Source organism: Carassius carassius, chromosome 24 (genome assembly GCF_963082965.1).
Source record: "Carassius carassius chromosome 24, fCarCar2.1, whole genome shotgun sequence".
NCBI classification, from domain to species: domain Eukaryota; kingdom Metazoa; phylum Chordata; class Actinopteri; order Cypriniformes; family Cyprinidae; genus Carassius; species Carassius carassius.
Window position 1 is genome coordinate 18,918,894 of NC_081778.1, and position 23,716 is coordinate 18,942,609.

A 23,716-nucleotide genomic window follows, 5' to 3' on the forward strand; every position below is an offset into this window, starting at 1 on the left:
AGGATGGTGGAAGGGAAACTGTAGTTACATTAGGTCAGCTTCCCTAGACGTTTATAGTTAGAAGTAGTTGCAAATATTGTAGAAAAAGACAGCTTTAAGAGTTTGTACTTTGTCATTTGAATATTCTTCATATACAAAGCTGTTTTCTCCACACTTTTAAATACCAAATTGTGGCCTATATATATATATATTCTTGAAACATTCAACTTAATATATAGCTTTTAGAGGCAAATTTCTGTTACTGAGCAGCTTATTAGGTTAAATCATATTTTAAAGGGATAGTTCACCCAAAAGGCAAAAAATTCTGTCGTCATGTACTCACCATCTTGTCGTTCCAAACCTGTACCTGGCTTTTTTTTTTTTTTCGTGTGAAAACACAAAATAATACTTCATCTGTTTTTGTCCTTTTTTGTCTTTTGTTTCACAGAAGATAGTAAGTCAGGTTTTTAACAGAATTTTATGTCTGAGTAAATGGATTTTTGGATGAACTAAAACTAAAATTAGTAAGTAACTTTATGCATGTTACTGAAAACTGAATTTACCTGCATTTTAAGTGGATGGCAATTTTAGTACCATTTATATACTATTATAACCTTTAATAATTTTAGTTGTTTTATATTTTTTGTTTTCATTTAAATTTTTAGTAATTTAGTTTTGTGCTTTTGTCATGTTTTCTTTTCTATCTATCTGTCTATCTATCTTTCTATCTAATTGTAGCAGTAGCCAAAAATACATTGTATGGGTCAAAATTATTGAATTTTCTTTTATGCCAAAAATCATTAGGATATTGAGTAAAGATCATGTTCCATAAAGATATTTTGTAAATTTCCTACCGTAAACGTATCAAAACTTCAGTTTTGATAAGTAATATGAATCGCTAAGGGCTTTATTTGGACAACTTTATTGGCAATTTTCTCAATATTTAGAATTTTTTTTGCACCCTCATATTACAGATATTCAAATAGTTGTATATTGTCCCATTATAACAAACCATACATCAATGGAAAGCTTATTTATCCAGATTATGTATAAATCTCAATTTTGAAATATTTACACTTAAGACTGGTTGTGGTCCATGGTCTCTCTCTCTCTCACACACACACACACACACACACACACACACACACACACACACACACACACACACACACACACTTCTAATTTAGATTTTCCTTTTTTTTCTTCATCTAATATTTAAATTGTATTTAATTTCAGCTTTATTTCAATTACCAAAAGTGAATTTAATAGTTTTAGTTAACAATAACAACAATGATGGACAGTAGGTCATTTTCAAATATTTAATTAAAGAAGTGTATCAGTTCATTTTTCAAAGAAGCCACTTATGAGAGGCAATAATTCTTCAAATAGTTTTTGAAACTGCAGCCTGAATCTAGTTATGATTAAAGTAGCAGATGTTGCTGCATGCACTCTTTAGGTAGGGTCTGTCTGTGAGCTCTGTCAGTGACATTTAGATGATGCTGCTGCCCCCATACTCTCAGAAAGAGAAAGAGAAAAATGCTGAATTGTTCCTTCATCCTCTCTTACAGTAATGTACTAATATGAATATTTTGATAGGTTACAAAGATGTATCTGTGAGAATACTGCCCTAGTGACAAGCTGTTGTACCCCTGATTAATGTATGGTTTCTGGAGTACATTGAGTACATACTGTCTGTTTATGTAACCTGTTGACTTTGGGACATACGTATTTTTGTTACACTAAGATCAAATGATTATTGACATTAAGAAAACATGACAGATTAAATCAGGCCTTTTTGAGCAATTACATCCTTTGTGCAACCTTAGGCTCACTTTATTCATGTTATCATAACCCTAAAAAGAAGTTAGTTTAGTCATCTGGGTCTACCACAGTTGAAGGGGTAGCCCACTGTTAGTGGGGCAGATGGAGTATTAAGTGCTCACAAGGCAATATTTTTTTCTTTGTGTCATAGCTTCCCAACTTTAATCACAAAGACAGAACATTTGGATTAAAATGCACAATCTTTTAGGTCGAGGTTAGTCTGAACAATAAAAATTATGGTAGTAAACCATTACTCACCCTTGTGTCATTCCAAACCTGTATGCAGGAAAAAAAAAGACATTTGAAGAATGTTGGTAATTATATATTTTTGGGTCAGTTTACTTCTAGTACAATGGAAGTCAGTAGGAACTCAAACTGTTTGGCTATCAACATTCTTCAAAATATGAACAAAGGTCTTACGGGTTTGGAACAACCTGAGGGGGAGTAATTGATGACCGTATTTAAATTTTTTTGTGAACTATCAATGCTTTAATGTATGGATGTAATGTGACCTAGTAAGTGCAAAAGTCGATAAAAATATGAATTCCAAAAGTGAAACCCACTAAATGAAACAGACAACATAGAATCTTGTAAAATATTTTTTAATTTACTTTTCTTTTTTTGCTTTCCTTTTCCCAGATGACAGATTTACAAATAATCCCCACCCCTTTAAACCCGACCTCCACATGACCCTACACCCTGACCACTCCCTTGGTGGAATGGGATGATATGAGACTAGCGAGACTGGATCTTAGTGAGCGTGAATTTAAACAAGTCTGGAACAGTACATTATACGAATACAGACTAATAAGCACATGTAATGTACATGTGCACATACTCATACATACACACACACACACTGGGCACGCTCTGTTGAGGACTGGAGTGAAACACCACGGGCTGACTGCAGGTTTGTTCTTTTTTCCCCATGATTCCACTTGCCTGCACTTAAGATCCATAACAAACTCAATTTGCATTTCCAACAAAGGGGACCACCAATGTACCCATGTTTTCTACAAAAGGGACTTGGGTAGACAAAAATGTAGGGCAAAATAAAAGAAAAAAAGAAAAAAAAAAAAGTCATGTTTTTAATTTAGACAAGAACAACAGAGCACAAACATATTTACAAGCTCCTAAAACAAAGGTAAAAACGCTCCTCTTCCTTCCCCACCCCAAAAAATGCTGAGGGGTTTACCTTCTCACTTTTTTTATCTAAAATAAAAATTATGAAAATAGACATTGCGCAGGTAGCGGCAGTGCCCGGTAGGCACCAGCTGACTGCTAGGTTCTGGGTTGGGTCTTGATGCGGTTGTGACATCACAGCTCGTCCCGGTGCCTGAGGATGGTGTAGCGCGTCTCACTGGGGGCCAATTTCTGGAAGGAACTCTCTGGGGGATTACTGGCCACCTCTCTATTCTCCTCCTGCTGGAACACACACACACAAACAGGCAAATAATTAACCACAAATCACCTAGATCTGTAAAGTGACTGTTTATAGCGGTCATAATACTGAGACCACGGATAGACAGATGCATTCCTGTCAGGAGATCACTCTGTGCTGAGGCCACTGGGTTCATTCCACTGCACACGCATTTCATTCAGTCATATTCTTAATTAATGTATGCCTGCATTCATTAGTTTAGATGAACACATTCTTTTCAGAGATTTGGACCAGGAAGTGTGCTGAACTCACAACCTGAGTAAAGGTCCCGTCATAATGGGGTACTTTAATCAGCCGAAAAAGTGGACAACGCTGATTTTGAGCAAAATGTCTTGATAAGTACAGGCCAAACAGAAGCTGATTATTAACTAACATTGAATAATGATGTGCTGTTACGTCTAATCTGTAATTTGTTAATAATTAGTGCCGTCAATGCAAAATTACGGTAACACTTGTTAACTATTAACTACGAAATTTCTCTCAATAAATTCTTAATTTGCTGCTTATTAATAGTTAGTAAGGTAGTTGTTAGGCTTAGGTATTGGGTAAGATTAGGGATGTAGAATAAGGCATTAATATGTTCTTAATTAGCACTAATACATGGATAATAATCTAGTAATATGCATGCTAATAAGCAACTAATAGGTGTTACCTATTCTAAAGTGTTACCAAAATTACAATGCACAATATCTATTCTAAACATTTAAATACATTTTGCTTTTCTGCTTGCGAACAAATAATTTTAAGCCGCTTAACTCCGGGAAAGTTTTCAGTTCAATGATCCAGTAAGTGAATGCATTCAAACGATCGGTCAAAACAGCGCTTTTATAAAGGAAACCAGGCTGATTACATCAGAGACTGCAGAGAGAACAGAGACTCGCATTGCGTTTTCAGTGAATTATTAATTCCAGTTTGTTTTGGTTTAAAAAACAAGTCATATTCTGTCTCTTAAGAGCGCGAGCCCTCACACATCACCCGCGCTGTCTGAAGTACAGACTAAATGGACTGTCAAAACATCTCACCGCTGTATGGCCAGATGAGACGCAAACCGTTTTCTCAACTGGATAACCAGTCCTGCTAGTATAGTTTTGATGGATGAAAACCGCAATCAAAGTAAAGACGATTGCGGTGGCGTTCAGGAGTTGTACAGTAAGCATGTGTGAGTCCGTTATAATAATACGTGTATGAGTGCTCTTGATGCACTGATTGGACATTGTAATAATGCACAAATAATGTTTCATCTCATGTTTCCACACACATTCATGATATTGTTTTGATTGGTCTTGTTTATGTTGCTGTGTTTAGGTATTCTGAATGGATCCATGTACTGTAGTAGATATGTGCAGTCAGCAGGCAGTTGGTTTAGGGCTTTTTTTTAATCTAAATGTGGTCCTGTTCAGTATTGCAACATGTCTACTTTAAAAAGTAAAAAAAAGCTCTTTGCTATTGCACTGTACAAATACTATAAAATTATAATTATTTTCCTTTAATATGTGCTTATATGGGCTCCTTATATCATTTGGTTCTTTGGTGACCTTTCAGAGTTTCTAAGAGTCCTTTTTTGGAAAGACATCTAAATTTATCTTGAAAAAAGCTGGCAGAGAATACAGATTTTTGAGAATCCCTATTCAATCTTTTGGTTTACTTTGCTGGATATAGCAAATGATGACAAAATAAACATTTGAAACAAGACAATGGTCTATGCTTAATTTCATGAAGTGCGCAATTAATCACGATTAATCACAGAAAAAGGGTATGATTAATTACATTAAAAGTTTTAATTGATTGACAGCCCTATTAATAATGGAAAATGAAATTACAAGTATCGATAAATCACTCTTGTAAATTAAAAGCAATTCTATTCAAAAGCTGTGGTGAACTCTGACCTGTCCCGGAGTGCTGTCTGTGGGGTCTGGTCCATGATGGAACTCTCTGTGCAACTTTCCTGAATGCAGGTCCAATACAAACTGCCTCAGCTTTCCTGGAACCCTGTTCATACACATAAGACATCATGAAACAGTCCAAAAAACAAACAACATGAGCAGCATCATTGATTTAATGAGTGAACAGATAAGACCCAGAGAGGGCCGACAGTCTCCAAAACCACAGCATTTTAACAAGATAACGACATCATCTGTACTGCCCCAGACGCCACTGACCCCCTGGACAATCAGCTGTATCAAAGACTGACGAGAAGAAGGCTGATAAGGCCCTTATTGAATAATAGGATATACAGAGTGCTTAATAAAACAAGGCATGCACTGAATTATGATGCTTTCTATCATATATGGCCTCTAGTGTCATAAATAATTATGATGCTGTAATAAAGTATTAATAACATAGTTATAAACCTATGAAAGCTAAGCTATGCTCATACACATTACAACTATCATGCAGGTGTTGCTAAATTAATTGGCCGAACTGGCTGAGGGATAAAGCTTTAAGCCCATTCTCTATCACTCAGTCAGTTTGTGTTGCTGTGGGGCTAAAGTCTACAATCGTTTATTTAATAGGTGTCTGCAACAAGAGATAACCTGCAGAGAGGAGGCTGAAAGAATCTCTGCAATAAACACACACGGACAAGTGCAATACTTACGCGAGGTCGCTGAATTCTGGGAAGACATACATGTGGCGGAAGCTATCAATGGCAATTACAGGGCAGTCTGCAGGGGTCTTCTGAATGTGCAGCAGAGGGTGCCGGAACTTATCGCAATCGGCATGAAGAAAATTTATAGAACCTGTGAGAAAAGGTCAATTTAGATGTGTTATAGTTACTGACTGTGTCTAAACATCATCAAAAGACAGTATAAGTCATTATTATCAGTAAGTCCCCACTGGATGCTACAAATGCCTTGTTTTTAATGGGTTTTATTGGTTTTGTCTCATTGCACCGGGACATGGCATCACAGTATGGTAACATTTCCATCACATGCTTGAGGTATTTGGCCAATCACAAAAGGAACAGTAAAAGTTTGTGCATTGTGTTCATATACTCAGAGGCACAGCAATGGGGCAGGCAAATGCCTGGGGACCCCAATGGCTGACCATTTAAACCAACAGGAATGTTAATATTAATAGCTATAACACGGAGCAACATCTCTACATCCCACCTATGGGACCCCCTCCCCTGATACACTGGTTATGCTTTTGCTGCCTCTGCCGCCTTTTTCAAACAGGTGCAGAGCATCCTCGCGGAGCTGTAGATTAGAAAATGCATGATATGGAGTGGAGCAGAATGCGGAACCCGAGCATTTTTAATCCATTTCATATGGAAGTTGAGCTATCGCAACTTAGAAAAAAAAAGAGAGGAAAAGTGGAAACAGAACAACGGTAAGCATAGGCACCTATTTATGTTTCTGCCCACACCCTATTCCACTCCAAACCAAATATAAAACATTTTATTCATCATTGTTTCCATGAGCAAATGAGGTTGTCATACAACAACTGTGCCTTGAATATTTTAACATTCCCATTTTTTACAGCCTAATTAATTAAAAATGAGAAATAAATTTTTCTCAGTTCGATATAGTGCTTGAATTCTTTAGGCTACACAAAAGATATTATTCGTGTCTCGAAAAGAGAAATGCAGACTACAAATACACAACTAAACAAAACATTATTTTCATGAGCTTCGCTGCAACTCGTTCACTTGCTGAAATAACACACATAAAATAATTAACTAAATACCTATTCCGAATAGGCACTTAATTCAAATTACTATTAGGTTAAATAATAAAAAAATGAGAATTCACTGACCAACATCAGCTTGACAATGCTAACAAAGATGGATCCGTATATTTTTTATTTATTTTTTTTTACAATTGAAAGGTACTCTGTTATTTCACCAGTCAGTCATGAAAGTCTGTGGTTGATGGGCTTCTGGCAAAATTAATTCCAGAAGAGAAGACAATTATATAGATGTGAGTGCACAGGTTTGAGCATGCACATCTCAGTAAGAGAGAGTGCGCATCCCGTTTTGTGCATTATATACTGTTAAATGCGTTTTGTCCACATTTCATATGTGGTATAATTATATCAGTAGGTAACAAAGATACATTACAAAAAAAATACAAATAATCTTTTAGAAGGGGCTAACAGATTAACTTTGCCTGGGGCTCCTACTTCACATAGGTACACCTCTACATATACTGGCCATCTGCTGGCCTTGTAGTACATTATATTAATAAACTGTATATCGAATTTGATCTTTTAAAACAACTTGGTATTTCCAGTGGAGGAAAACTCTTAATGAGAGACTGCGCATTCTGTTCATATTCTGCTGTTCTGTGGCCACAGATTTGCTGGTCTTTTTCTCCTAAAGGTGTAATTGTTTCTTTTTTCTTGTCTTCACCGCCTGGCTACTTTTGTAAAATGTTGAAAGGTTAAATAAATAAAATTAAATAAAAAGATTGCAAGTGATGTCACTTGCAGAAGCGCAGGTGTCAGAGTGCAAGTGCATGTCTGCAGCCGGAGCCTATTGCTTATTGTTTAAGGTGGTCCAATACACTTGCATTATATGGGGTCATAGAGGTGGAAAAAAATATTCTTTTTTTTAAATATTAATTAATCTGAAGAAATCATATACATCTGGAATGGGATGAAAGTACATGATGAGAGAACTTTCTTTTTTTTGATGGCGTATCTCATTCAAGAAGGCTCTGATTAGATTAAGTGCTCACATTGGACATCTTACATTCAAAGTGTAAAAAAAAAAAAGGTAAATTTTATCAACATTCTTTAGCATAGGTGGCACTTTTACAACAGCAGAAGTACACTGAAATTAAAATGTTAGATCACACAACATACAAACTACGGGTGCCAGTGGTCTCTATGATCTGCTTTGGCTTACAACGCTTTTGGGAAATGCAGTGCTGAACTCAGTACTACGTCTTGAAAAGCAATGTTGATGGTATGAGCCGGTAAGAGAAAACCTGTGATACATGACTCAGGCTACGTTCACACTGCAGGCTGAAACGACCCAAATCCGATTTTTTTGCCCCTATGCGACCTGTATCTGATCTTTTCATGACAGTCTGAACGACACAGATCTGATCTTTTCAAATGTGACCCAGGCCACTTGGGTATGTGGTCCTGAATCCAATACGTATCCGTTTTTTTTTAAATGCGACCTCCGTCTGAACGGCCAGGCCACATGTATCCGAACTGTACGTCATTGATACGCTACAAATGTCATACGTCTGCGTTGAAGTAGGCGGGAACGAGAAGATAAACTGATGAATTCTGTATTAGTGAAGCCACTCACATCAGTATCCCACCACTCCTGGCTGCGACTCCGCACCCACACGTTTCTCTGTACCGACGTTGCTAACACTGCTCCACAAAACGCCATGGCCAAAAACCTTGCTCTCCTCCTCCTTTTTAATTTTCTTCTTAAAACGAGAAGATTGTAATTGTGCTGGCTCCGTTGGGAAAATAACTTTAATATTGCAAAAAGAGCTCCGCTGTTGACTACACTGTTGTTGACATCCATGTTTAACTTTAGCTACTTCCGTAAACAACGAGTGACGTTGTTGAGCGTTGAGTACTCTTCTGCGCATGCGGGTCACTTCTGGGTCATTTCACGTTCACACAGGAGATCACAAAAGGTCGCATTTAATTGGAAATGTGAACGGCCTTGCAAAAAAATCAAATTTTTTCAAAAAATCGGAATTGAGCATTAAGCCTTGCAGTGTGAACGTAGCCTCGGTGGCCAAAGTAGACACCTTTGAAGATGCCTGTTCTCTGAGTGGGATTTATTAATTCTCATAGTTTACATCCCTGCACATGAGCGGCTGCTAACCCATGAATTATGAAAAATGACCCACCCCTGACCCTTCCTAATCCCTTTTGCTTACCCTTTTCACTGATAAGCTGGCGAGCCACTGCTTGCTGAAATTTCTCCAGACTATCTGTGTCGTCCTGCTGATGGAAGAGGATCAGGAATGGGATGCCCTCCTCTGTCAGTTCCTTTACAAACAAACACACAAAAAAAAATTTGAATCACTGTCGAACACAGACAAGCAGAGTGATACAATATTAGCATTCAAGGAACTTCGCTCCACAACTAAATGCGGTCTAACGAGTTTGAGAATGTGTAGGATGTTTGGATGAAGTGTAGTTGGGCAGAGGTGGGTCAGTGGAGCAGATTGTGGAGAATCTGCCCTATCACCAAGCAACACAGACCGAAGTTATTCAAAACATGCGGTCAAGTAAATCAAAGAAAAAACCCACACCCTCTAAAGGACATGGAAATGCGGACGACTTTAAAACACAAACACACTTGAAACGTACACAGTCAAATGTGCTCGAGTGTGGGAAAAGTACTCTGAGGGGGAGGGGACTTTTCTTATGCAAATGATGAATTCGTTGTTCGACTGTTAGATGTACACAAATAGCAAATGTAGACAAAAAGTACACACACTAACTCTTATACACAAACAAAAAGATAATTTGAGAAAGGAAAGCATACTTCTCCATTTTCAAATGTGATTTCTCGGACTAGTGGCACACACTTGTCCTGTGTCCACGCGTAGCTGAGGTCAAAATTTGTGAGTGAACCCATGTAGACCATGTCAGGAGCATTCTCTCCCATTGGCTTATAAATAAGGTTATCACCACTGAACCGCTCAGGCTTAGAAACATCCCTGTAAAAAATGAGAAAAGGCTAGAAAAAATGAGGTACAATTATGGTAACAAAGTCAGACTGGCTTGAATTAAGGTAAGACACTACAGGTGATTTAACTAGTTAATATCACCATTGCTTCCTCAGTTGATTAGTCACAGTACCTTAAGACAACTTTTATATTACATGTTTTCTCTAATGTTATGTGTAAATATGCAAACAATGCATTATCTAATAAAATATTCATTTGCAATCATTTGCATAAATCTCATCAAAAAACTGAATCACATTGCAATGGAAAAATTCATACAAAAAAAAAAAAGCCTTTAAAGATATCAATTGAAATTTAAATCTACAGACATAAAAAGATAAAGTGTTCTAAAAATAAACACTTAAATATATATTTTGAATGTTTTCTTTCCACTAGCCTGAAAGAATATATTTATGGAAGCCAAATAGCCCATAATCTCAAAATGTATCAGTCCTGGATGAAGTGTCATCCCTTAAGGAATTAGTTCACCCAAACTGAAAATTCTGTCATTATTTATTCTCGAACCATATTTCAGATTTTCAGGTTCAGATTTTAAACCTATACATTATTTTGCACACAGGTTTGACTTAACATGAAGATGAGTAAATGATGACAGAATTTGTATCTTTTATCCCTTTTAAAAGCCCAAGGGACTGGGATGACAAATTAATAAAAAAAAATAAAAATAAAACAGGAAACATATGCATTGGTGAATCGTTCATAATAAGATCTATAACATGCTTTTAGAAAACAGATTCTGTGAATTATCATGTCAGGCTGACTTTAAGTATCTTAAGTGCTTCTCTTACCCAAAAGCTGCCAGGAAAACACAGTCGTCTCTCAGGATGTTGGCCACTTTCTCATAAGTACGGTAATTGTCAGAGTCCCTTTTTTCAAAATAACCAATGATGGTGCGCCTACTCCTCTGAAAGAGAAGGAAGGACATTAAGATGACACAGAAATAAAACTGTATAGTATTATGATTGTTAAACACTCACATCTGCAGTGCTGATTTCCTCCAGATTTTCTATCTCTTTGATTGGATCCACTTTCTGCTGGCGGATGAAATCAGCGATGGCGGTCACTGACCTTTGACCTCTGTACTCTCGCTTCATCATCATCCCATTCCTGAACAGCTTCAGTGTGGGGTATTTGCTTATCCTGTAGCGCTGGGCTATATCAGCTATCAGGGGAAACAACAAAAATATGTCTATAACTCTTTTCTATCGGCTCCACCGCAGTTCAAACTTTTGAGATCGGTAAGATTTTGTTTATGTTTATTAAAGGAAATTCTTATGCTCATCATTCAGCATTTATTTGATCAGAGATACAGTAAAAACAGTATTATAGTGAAATATTATTCAACACTTGCTATTATATTTTAAAATACAAATGATTCCTTTGATGACAAAGCTGTATTTTCAGAATCATTACTCCGGTCTTCAGTGTCACATGATCCTTCAGAAATCATTTGAATATGCTGATTTGCTGTTCAAGAAGCATTTTTTATTATCATTGTTAAAAACAGTTGGGCTGCTTAAAGGGTTAGTTCACCCAAAAATGAAAATTAGCACATGAATTACTAACCTTCAAGTCATCCTTGGTGTATATGACTTTCTTCTTTCAGACGAATCCAGTCTGAGTTATATTAAAAATTGTCTTTGATCTTTCAAGCTGTTTCATGCCACTCAGCGGCTGTTGCATGCATCGGTTCAAAAGAAGTTAAATAAAAAGCGCCCATCCATAAAATAAAATATAGCAGTTCCGGGGGAATGATGTATGAGGTCGGCGCTGCACATGTGCCTCTCAGAAGTGACGCACGTGGAAGCACAGCAGAGATCAAAACAAAACAACGATCACAAATTTGAAGTACAAAACAAGGATTTGTAAATGATTATGTCGATATCGATATAAGCCAATAGGAGACTGGTTTTCCGTTGTTAAAGTAAGAAAACTTTGCTTTCTTTGTTCCTGTTAACAAACGTTGGTTTTCACGAGACTCACCGGCGCATACGCAACTCCAGCCTCATATGTCATCTGTACGGAGCTGCTTCCGTGTACAACAGTTGCCGCAAGCTACACTAAAGTGATTACTACATTCTGAATAGGGATATTTTTCTTACAAAACTGCATCAATTCGCTGCAGGAGGCCTTTGTTCTCCCACCGGACACTTTTTTATGGATGGGCACTTTTTATTTAACTTCTTATCGACTGATGCACTGCAACACCAGCTGAGAGGCATCAAACAGCTCCGACTGGATTCGTCTGAAAGAATAAAGTCATATACACCTAGGATGACTTGATGGTGAGTCATTTATGGACTAATTCAAATTTTTGGGTGAACTAACCCTTTAATGTTTTTGTAGAAACTTTGATGTTTTTTTTCAGGATTATCTGATGAATAAAAAGAAGAACATTTATGTGAAATAAAAATGTTTAGTAAAGCACTTCCACTCGTGTATGTCGTTTTTGATCAATCTATTTCATCATCAATGACTAAAAGTACTACCAACTTTAAAAAAATCTTACTGTCCCCACGCTTTTGAATGGAAGTGTTTATAGATGTCATTTGAATTTCTGAAAGTGTTGCTAAATCAATGAAAACCAACAGAGGCAGCAAGTTTTAGGACCCAAATGTAAAAGAACACTTCAACCTTGGAGATGTTTTGTTCTTTATTTTATTTTAAAGAGAAAGATGGACTCAAGTCAAAGTACAGAGCCAAAAAAAAGCTGAAGATAAAAAGGGAAAGAAAGTAGAGAAAAGATAAAGAGAGAAGGCAAGAAAGAAAGGGGAAGGGCCGAGACATGAAAGTCAACCGATGTTGGGGGTAAATACTCCAAAGCCGATCGGCTGGAATCAGTCATGTGTGGTCTCTCTCGCTCACACACCCCCACACTGTGGGGTATCTTTGAGCCGCCTTGACTTCACAGAAGATGCAGTTTTGTCATTAAACCATCAAACACTTTACAAGACATCAATAATTCTGTTTAATTTCCTTTATCTCAAAGGCTAAACCAATGTGTTTGTGTGTGTGTAAATATATATAAACTCACAGTGCTGGTCACAGTCGACCCGGGCAAACACCACCTGTGTAGTGTCGGGATATTCCTCCCGCACTATATTCGATGCCTCCTCAAAGATGGGGTGGAGCATTTGACTGAAACGGCACCTGTGGAAAATACACACAAAGAATTAGTTCAATATATGATACAGATAACTTTACATTATGAGACACTAGTGCAAGTTTTTTTGTGTGTGTGTGTGGGATATTTCAGGTCTGATCATTCCATGTAATAAGCTGTATATATACATTTTTAATTAGAAAAACAGTATGTTACCAATATCCCCTTGTAGTTTTGTAATTAGTAATCAATGATGATTGATTAATAAAGGTATTTGAATAATAATAATAATATAATCTAGGGGTGTAACGATATTGTCTGAAAATATATCACAATGCGAAAATGCAATAATACGTATCATGGATAGCGACATTACGTATTGTGTGTAGTTCACCCAGAAATGAAAGTTTAAACATTCCATGTTTATTAAATGCTTTATTAATACATTTTAAAAACATCTAACATAATTCAGTGTTTTTAGCTAAGCAGAATCAGAAATATTTCTATTCTGGTTAATGAATAGTACTGTTTGTTAACGGTTTATAATACATCATAGAAGTAATTATCAAGGAACATTACCATTCTAACTCTAATGGTTTTGTTTAAAGCATTGTGAGAGTATCGTATTGTGATCTCAGTACTGTGTATTGAACTGAATCGTGTATGGTTACAAGCCTAATGCTTTTTGGTATTTCATCACTCTCAACTTAGTTAAGTATTCATGTCATCTACCCATATGGGGAACTCTCATTTCCATTTCTAACAAACACACATCTGGAACACTCACCAGTCTGCATAGAAGTTGACTAGAGCCACCCCTGCACTGTCTGTGGAGAGAAGCGTGTGGTTTAATTTCATTTGATCTACTACAATGACAAAGCGCCATTAGATAAATAACACCCACGTGCATGATACAGGTGCAGTAAACTGTCTGATTGAAACTACTGATGAAACAGTCTCCTTCAAACACACAAATAAACAGGGTGAGAACTCACTAAGGATATCATCGATGTTTCCAGCATCTAGACTGGTGATCTCTCCTCTTCCTGGAGTATACAGACCCGTTACCTGCCAACAACAGAGGTGGTTCATTGGTAAACTGTTTATGTGTGCATGTCAGTAGTAACAGTGATAAATCATTATCTTTGGACAGTCATATTGATAATCTATAATCTCTCTTACAGCTCTCAGTTAACAAGAAAAATATTATAGGTTAAGTTGAATTATAAGAATGATTACAAACTTTTAACAACCTCGACTTAATTTACCACCAAAACTTTGTTTAGAATACCCAGATTTAGAATTCTTTTGCAGAACTCTATGTGGCCTGTGAAATATTCCTTGTATTAACCCAACAAGACAGAAATATGGGGAACAAAATCATTTTCACTCTTGCAAGGTTACTTCTTTCATGCTAAGAAAAAAATAAACACTTTTTTTATATATAAAACAAAAGTAAACAAATTAACAATTATTGCACATGCATCTGTGGAACAGTCCTTAGAGACTAACAGTTTACAAGCAGTAAACAATTAAGGTCAAAAGGTTTTGATATCGACCCCCGTTTTGTACAGGGACTCATTATTCCATTTCTGTCCACCAAATATCTGTGAAACCTGCTCAGTTTATGTCTCGGTTGTTGAATATTTTTGTGTTAATACAAACATAGCTGAGCAAATTACCAATAAGGTTCATGTATGTGTATACAGAACAGACTGAGGAAACTGATGATTACCTATTTATTCTAATAACTTTACCAATTTACTAACATTAAACAGAACAGTTACAAATGGGAAAAGTCAGAATAGGATGTTGTTTATTTGAATGACAAACAGGAAAACTGATGCTATCAGAGTCCAAGCAAAATCATTTAAGATCTAACATGGCATACATAGCTAAAAATTTCTGAGAGAGATGGGATATTAATTGACAAATGGAAAGTAAATCTTTGCTGAACTGTTTTTGTTTGTAAAGCTCATCTGAAGAGTGCTACTCCATCGCTACAACTCTACTGAATTGCACTCCATCTTAATTATCATATATTATACTTAATGATGTATTATATCAATTCTTTTTATGATTTTACCACTGGATTCTTAGATTTAAGATTAAAGTCCAGCATCTAGTAGCTATAAGAATGAGTCTTAATTCTGTTATCAACAATAGATTTTTCACCAAGAAAACCTTTTTACAAATCAGTCTTTAACTTCTTTTTTCCCCAAAAGCCCCCTTTATTAGGAAAGTACATTTAGGCCTCACTGTTAGTAACAGTGAAAACTGATTAAAATAAATGTCCATTATCTAATCTAACTGTGATCATTTAAAATAACTGTGATCATTGTGTAAATTCCAATCACATACTACCACTCAAATAAAATAATTTTGATAAATTTCAGAAGAAAAAAAAAGTAAAGCCATGTCATATAATTGGTCTGGTTGATTCTACACATGCAATATACTACTAAATTTATACTAAATTAATATTACCATATATTGGTATAATAATACTAATAAATAACATTTAATTTATATTTAATAATATACTAAGCATTTTGTGTATATATATATATATATATATATATATATATATATATATATATATATATATATATATATATATATATATATATATAAGGGCTGTTCAATTATGGCCTAAAATCAAAACCTCAATTGAACATTTTACCTCAATTACGATTAATGAACGATTATTTTGTTTCTGTTTTGTTTTTTTGCCCTCATAGTTCACGGACAAGGTTTGTACTGTAAATATGATTGACTATTAACGTGGGATATTTTTTCCTATTGAAAGAGCGATCTGACATCATAGCTCACTATCAGCAGTTATTTTATCTATGTTCTTAACATTTCCTACAGATTATTGCTCGGTGTAAGAGATAAATAAAGATCAGATGAAGATAAATTAGCACAGTACAAGTACGAGTGATTGCGTGTGTGAATTAGTCATACCGTCTCTATATTAATTGTGGAGTTGAGGGTTGTAAATAGCCTAGTTCCTTCAAAAGCAGAAAAATATGCTATAATAAGTTTTGAGATTCTAAGCTATTTAGTGATAAATCACAGGACCGCGCATTCCTCTGTGCGAGCGATCTTCACAGCTACTGTTTATATGAGTGTTTGTGCCACAATGCAGCTGCGCGAACATGGTAGCTCGATATAATAATACACATCCGATCGTCTAATCGCTTGAATGTCCAAACCATAAAACAAATACAACTGACAAAATTTAGTGAAGATGCAAGGCCATCACTATGTGTTGAACTGGCAATCACCTCCGTGTTCTGCTTTTATGCCACTGACTGGACGGGGCAGAGTCATGTGGCTACACACGCGGTAGTACGCTTTTAAGGGGGAAGTATTAACAGGATTAAAAAACCGAAATAACCGACATGGGAAAATTACATTGGTTAGAGGCTCTGAATTTCGGTTTCGATTACTTTACGATTAATCGTCCAGCCCTTATATATATATATATATATATATATATATATATATATATATATATATATATATATTAGGGCTGTCAATCGATTATAATATTTAATTGCGATTAACCGCATGATAGTCAGGAGTTAACTCGTGATTAATCACAACTTAATTGCACATCTGTTCTAAATGTACCTTAAATTAATACTTTTCCAATTTGTAATACTCTAATCAACATATACCTGGACAAATATGGATGCTTTATACAAATGTATGTTTATTATTAGTGAAACCATACTCAACATAGAGCATAAAGAATTCAGATACAGGTTTTCACAAAAACAAAACGTTTTTAAAACCATTTTTAAGATTTTTTTTTAAGATTTCTTTATTAATTTTATTAATATATAAAAGTTTATATATTAATATAAACAATTATTACCAATTAATTATTATATTTTATAGATTTTTATAGATTTATTTATTTTTTTATAGATTTTATTTTACTGATTTTTTTATATCCATATTTTACTGGCTTAACTACGGCTTTTAACAACCCGCTGAAACACTGCAACAGAAAATGCGCTGAATGAATTGCATTTAATGGCTTTAAAATGAATATGCATTAAAGGATCACTTCACCCATTTGCATTTAGCTTTGTATTGTTAGAAACCCAGTCATATATTATAATGATCATGGATTTTTCCTTTGTTTTTCCCTGAGATGGGATGAATAAGGATTTAAGTGTTTTACTTCCTGCTTATTATGACGTAAAAATCGTCATTTTGCGTCATAATAAGCAGGAAGTCAAAATTCATTGAAAAGTGTAGAGACTACAGACACTAGCTTATTATTATTCCAGGGGATGGGACCCACTCACCCTACAGGCCTATTACAGATCAGTGGGTGGGACTAAACTTACAGAAACGAAAATGAAAATCCGCCATCTTGTTTGGAAGCTATGTAGCTAAGCTAACAAGCGCTTATGGAGTCAGATTTACGAGAATGGCTGGAGGAACAACTCATGATACGGAAGAAGAGGATTTTCAAAGTCTGTTGCTCGAAACAGATGTTCGTGGCTATCTATACGAGCCACAATATAGCGCAGAGCAGCTGAGGCTGATGGAGGAACAGGAGGCGGCGGCTGCAGCCGAGGCCGGAGACCTGCCTGTCGCGTCCGAGGAGCCCGGGCGTGCTCGAGCTGGTGCGGACTGGTGGTGGCTGTGCTCTCGTTGTGCGCCTACGGACACAGAGCTCGAGTCCTTCTGCTGCAAGAACTTGAAAGATGCCAATTTCTCCTCGAAGAAATGTCTGAGGCAGACAAGGACACGGATGTTTGCGTTGTGAACCATCCTAGTTTCGCCCCGCATATGGACAGAGGCGTCCTGGAGACATACTTCAGAATTCCGAAGGTAAACTGGAAACGCCAGCCGAAGCCTGCAGGGACAAATGGACGTCTAACTGTAAAATAAGTGTTTCAATTTTATTTATTATTCATTTCGTGAAATGTACACAATTTCCTTCAAGCATTATTATCACGAAATGATTCCCGGTTAATAAGTTACGTAACGTCAACTGTAAACTGTTTGTGCAGTACCTTTTTTAATGCACAAAAAGCATACTGTGGCATTGTTTACTACTTGGCACGTAAATACCATACATCGCTAACTGTGTCCTCAATGTCTTGTAGACAATATCGCCTAACAGCGGTGTTCTGGATTAGTGGGAGTGGCTTATGGAGCTGTGCAAATGTGTTGCATTGTGGGAGTTGTGGTTTTACATACAAATGAGCCCTAAAGTTACTTTCTGTAATAACTCGGTCAAAAAGGCACCAAATTCGAAAGTTTTAATAGATTTCGACTACATATATGACCCACTTTCAATGAAGATCAATGTTCCCACGGGTGAAATGCTCCTTTAATGTGTTATTAACACGCTAATATTGACAGCTCTAATATACACTCACTGGCCACTTTATTAGGTACACCTTACTAGTACCAGGTTGGACCTAGTTGCCTTCAGAACTGCCTTAATTCTTTTTGGCATAGATTCAACAAGGTATTGGAAAAATTCCTCATTTGGTCCATATTGACATGATAGCATCACACAGCAGATTTGTCGGCTGCACATCCATGATGCAAATCTCCTGTTTCTGCACATCCCAAAGCTGCTCTATTGGATTGAGATCTGGTGACTGTGGAGACCATGTGAGTAAAGTGATCTCATTGTCATGTTCCAGAAACCAGTCTGAGATGATTTGAGCTGTGACGGTTCATTATTCTGCTGGAAGTAGCCATCAGAAGATGGGTACACTGTAGTCATAAAGGGATGGACATGGTCAGCAACAATAATCAGGTAGGTTGTGGCATTTAAACAATGCTCAATTGGTACTAAGGGTGAAAAGAAAACATCCCCCACACCATTACACCACCACCAGCAGCATGAACCACTGAAACAAGGCAGGACGGATCCATGCTTTCATGTTCTTAATGCCAAATTCTGACCCTACCATTTGAATGTTGCAGCAGAAATCAAGTCTCATCAGACCAGGCCAAGTTTTACCAATCTTCTATTGTTCAATTTAGGTGAGCCTGTGTGAATTGTAGCATCTGTTTCCTGTTCTTAGCTGACAGGAGCAGCACCCGGTGTGGTCTTCTGCTGCTGTAGCCCATCTGCTTCAGGGTTCTATCCGCTTCTATCAGGGTTCTGCTTCTACCTTTCTATCATCTCTAACCAGTCTGCTCATTCTCCTCTGACCTCTGACATCAACATCGTCCACACAACTGCCGCTCACTGGATATTTTCTCTTTTTCGGTCTATTCTCTGTAAACCCTAGAGATGGTTGTGCGTGAAAATCCCAGTAGATCAGCAGTTTTTGAAATACTCAGAACAGCCTGTCTGGCACCAACAACCATTACATGTTCAAAGTCACTTAAATCCCCTTTCTACCCCATTTCGATGCTTTGCTGGTACTTCAGCAAGTCATCTTCACCACATCTTGATGCCTAAATGCATTGAGTTGCTGCCATGTGATTGGCTGATTAGCAATAGCCCCTTTCACACTACCATTCCGGCAAATACACGGGTAAAGTGTTCTGGCAATTATTCCCGGGTCGCTAGATTTTGCAATTTCACACTGCCAGTGATTACCCGGGATATGTGCGTGCTTTCACACACAACCCATAAAGATCCCGTAACGACACGTGACATCAGGGCGTGACGTGTAATGTATGAGTCGAAAACGTTAGGCACGTTATACTTTCACTGAAGCAAGCGAACGATCTCAGCATCAGCGCGGAAAATGAGGAACTAACTGATCTCTGCTTCATTAGAGTTTGCACATATTTTTTCGTCGCGAACGCGATAACGCGCGTCATCACTTTGACACGCCATTAGATCTGGCTTTTGTTCACACAGCGCTCGTCCCGGGTTGAACCCGGCAATGTTACTAGGTCCCCGACCCGGGTTCAATGCCGGAATCAATCCCGGGACGTGGTTGCTTTCACACAGAAGGTGACCCAGCAATGTTCCGGCAATATGCCGGGTTGGACGTGCAGTGTGAAAGGGCCTAATGTGTGTTACCAAACTAGGGCTGCACGATGTGTCGTTTAAGCATCGATATCGCGATGTACGAATCCACGATAGTCACATCGCAGGATGTGCGATGTAGGCTGTCATAGTTGATCTGTTATTCATTAACCATACGGGCCAGCTGCTCCCCGGCCCTTTACGAATGTGAAAGAGAGCTAGAGAGAGCGAAAGAGAGAGAGCGCACGAGAGAGAGAGAGAGAGAGAGAGAGAGAGAGAGAGAGGGAGAGGGCGCGCATATGAATCAATTGACACGATCAGAGCCGGATTATCCATAAGGGCACTTGGGCCAATGCACAGGGGCACCAACCATTCACAACAACTAGGGGGGCACCACATGACACGAGCTTTACAAATATTTTTCGTAAATTGTTTTATTATTAACTTGAAATTCTTGAAAGACCATACATAACTATTTTATGAACACTAACTTAACAATAATAATAATAATAAAATATAAATAAATAAAGATTACATGTTCCAGGGATCGAAAGTTTTTTTTAAACGAGTGAAGAATGAGCTAAGGACGACAATGACACAGAAGCGATTGACTGCACTCTTCCTGTTTACCATTGAAGTTAAAGTTATAACATTACTGTCTACTCAGTGGCGAGTAACTACAGCAGCTTTGAACTTCAACTGTTTTTTTTAGAACTTGGTGATCCGCTTATCATAGCGGTAATCTATCGACCACCAAAATCTAATACGAACTTTCTAACGGAGTTTGCTGAGTTCCTGGGTGATGTGACTCCAAAATACGACAAGCTTCTTACACTCGGTGATTTTAATGTTCATATTTGCTGCATGAATGATCATTTAGCTAAGGGGTTTACCCATTTGCTGAACGCCTTTGACTTTTCTATTGGGGTTAATGGTCCCACTCATAAGGATGGCCATACACTTGACTTAGTGCTTTTGCATGGATTTAGTATTTCTGATTTAGAAGTCTGTGAAAATGGGTGTCTACCACTGTAATTGACATTTAATTATAATTAATTTACCAATCATAATAATTAATTGCAGCAAGATGCATAATTAGTCTGATATTAGTCTGGCTGATTCTAGGTGGTATGAATAATTTAGCAAATAAATGCTTTGTTATTACTCTGAAATGATGACATCACTACCAAAGTTCACTGAAGTCAAGTAACGTGGCTAATATCTAACCTATGCGATAAATCCAAAAGAGACCATGAACCGTGTTTTTGATAATGCCATGTGTTAACTGGGTGAATGGATGAGTCTGCTGTTGCTACATTTCACTACATCCTGTTTGACAGATATAATGCTATATGATGGACAACTTCACCCCTCCTTAAATAAACACTGAGAAACAAACTTACTTGACAAGTGAAAAACACTGAACGGCAAGACTGATGGCAAATTATAAGATGCAGACCTCCTCACACTAGTGTTGTAAAGTACATGATCAAATAATGAGGCTACTTTAAAACAAATTATTATTGATATTATAAAATAATATCAAGCACACACACTGAGGCATATGTGATCCTCCTCAACTAAACTGGCATCTGCTAAACAACACTGCCTAAATTCAATGGCTAATCTCTCAGAGAACTCAAGCCTCCAACTGTCACAACACAGCCGCAGAAACAAAACAAACACACGGCTCCACATGGGATGATCTCAACCGCTCCGAACACAAAGCACAAAATCACAGCTAGACCCAACATATGGCATGTTTTCACTAAACAAATTTGGTCACATGCATAACCATTTCTTAATGAGATTCATCAAAAAAAACTTTCCTTTTCTATTGTATGCTGCAGTCTTTTATCATTTATCAGCTGAAGTAATAAAAATTGCTCTGACAATGATTCCATCTGTATTGTTCCAGCTGTGGTGTGGACCTCACGATTCTCACAAAATAAAATCTATATATAGTTTTCGTCCTTCGAAGGAATGGGTTATGCTTCACCAACGTAAACATTTTGATTACTGTTATGGAAAAATTACTTTTAATTAAAGGTGGCATGAAATGAAAATCCACCCTGTTTACTTTCTAAATGCATGTTATAGATATTTTTCTTTTTGGCAATGTGTCACAATATGGAAGAAATAATTTTAGTTTTTTTTTTTTAACCTTCAATATGTCATCAAAGTAGTGTCATGTAGCTAGCTGACGTCTGTGAGAATGACTTGTGAAACCCTGGAAACATTGGTTAAAATAGGCTCAAATCATAAACAAATCTGTAATGCTTCACACTGTATTTCCCCCTTATCAGGCAAAAGTGGATGTATATATCCATTGCTATCATGAAGTTGCTTTGAAACAATATCAGAGTGAAGAACAACATTTATCACACAAGTAAGCACTGTGACGCGATTACAAGCATTTTCACTCACGTTATTTAAATGATTAATAAAACACTGAAAGATGCTTAGAGGTCAATCTCAAGCTAACTACCTCAACTCTGGGGTGATAGCATACTTTCACAAAGGAAAAAATACCAAATGTCATTATATATGATCAGTCATTATATATGATCATGAACCAGTATGCTGGCCCTGCTAAAAATCAATCAAAAAACAAATTTAAAAGCTTGTTAAAATGTACCACACTGGCAGCAAAGAGCCCGCTGCTGTGGTTTTCACATCACGCTGTGCTGAGCAGAGCAGCGCGGGTCACTTCCGGGTTGACAGCCAATAGGATTCGGCCACAACAGAAGTTCACAAGCCGGTTTCTTCACTGTAAAGTCGGATGAAATATATCCCAAAATATCCCTCTTTACTTTAGGACTATAAATATCACTGTTGACACATGAAAACGGTATGGCTCTCATTTTTAAAACCCTATTTCAAGTGCATAACTCAATTGTTAAAGGACTTTCCCAAACTTGCGTTGTGATTGATGTGGTGTCATATTCATCCAAAACTCCTATATTTCGTTATTAACTACACTAGGGAGCAAAACTCTCTTGGCCCTTTCAATACTGTATTTGAAACTGATAAAATAATTGCTATGTGATTGAATGACCCTTAGTTTGCTTGCAAACACTCTACATGAACATGTAAGGTGTCGTGTTTATGTGCTAGTGTGATTGTGCATTAAATGGGAATAGATGGCCAACAGAGTATAAACTCTTAAAACGTCCCATACTTGTAGCTGCATCCATGAGTAACATTACAAGTCCGGTAATTAATAGCTGGTTAGCCACACTAGGCAGCTGTTTAGCACTTTCTGTTGCTAACCTACATTCATCATAGGCCATTAGACCTATTGACATATTTAGAAATGACACAGTAAAAGCCAACCGTTGTTCTAAATCTGAAGACCTCATAATCATCAGCCGTTAATTACCGATGTAAATCAAGAGCATCACAAGTCCAAAAGCCCATTCCAGTGGCTAGCGATATATGAGCTAGCTATCCGAAGTAAACCTGCGAGAAGTGTGTTACTGAAAGAGCGTGCGATTATTCAGCCACATACCAGCAGGAGGGTGAAGTAGCGCAGCTCGGGAGCGGGTATTATTGATGATAGTTTCATTGTACAGTGGTGATTGTTGAGGTTGCGACGTTGTTGGATCTTGCAAGTTTCTCGACACCACCTCCTTCTCCTCTGCTGCAGGAAACAGGCAGTACATACGGCCAGGACTACGGGAATGGCATTCCGGGTTTTAGAGAATTGTGGGAAATGTAGTTTC

General features: G+C 37.2%; 1 protein-coding gene across 2 annotated transcripts; it reads right to left on the reverse strand.

Moving 5' to 3' along the window:
* Positions 1-2,386: 2,386 nt before the first annotated feature.
* On the reverse strand, positions 2,387-23,652 carry LOC132103091 (endoplasmic reticulum resident protein 44-like). Of its 2 annotated transcripts, none has more exons than XM_059507911.1 (11): positions 23,503-23,652; positions 14,014-14,086; positions 13,806-13,845; positions 12,950-13,065; positions 10,893-11,077; positions 10,704-10,819; positions 9,711-9,885; positions 9,097-9,208; positions 5,838-5,979; positions 5,128-5,230; positions 2,387-3,225 (listed from the first exon to the last, which is right to left on the reverse strand). In XM_059507911.1, exons 1-11 carry the CDS (start codon positions 23,557-23,559, stop codon positions 3,118-3,120), a joined length of 1,227 nt encoding a protein of 408 aa, XP_059363894.1. In that variant the 5' UTR covers positions 23,560-23,652; the 3' UTR covers positions 2,387-3,117. The 2 variants fall into 2 exon arrangements, with proteins under 2 accessions (XP_059363894.1, XP_059363895.1); XM_059507912.1 differs by having other exon boundaries at positions 2,387-3,222; positions 23,503-23,651.
* Between the last annotated feature and the right edge of the window lie 64 nt (positions 23,653-23,716).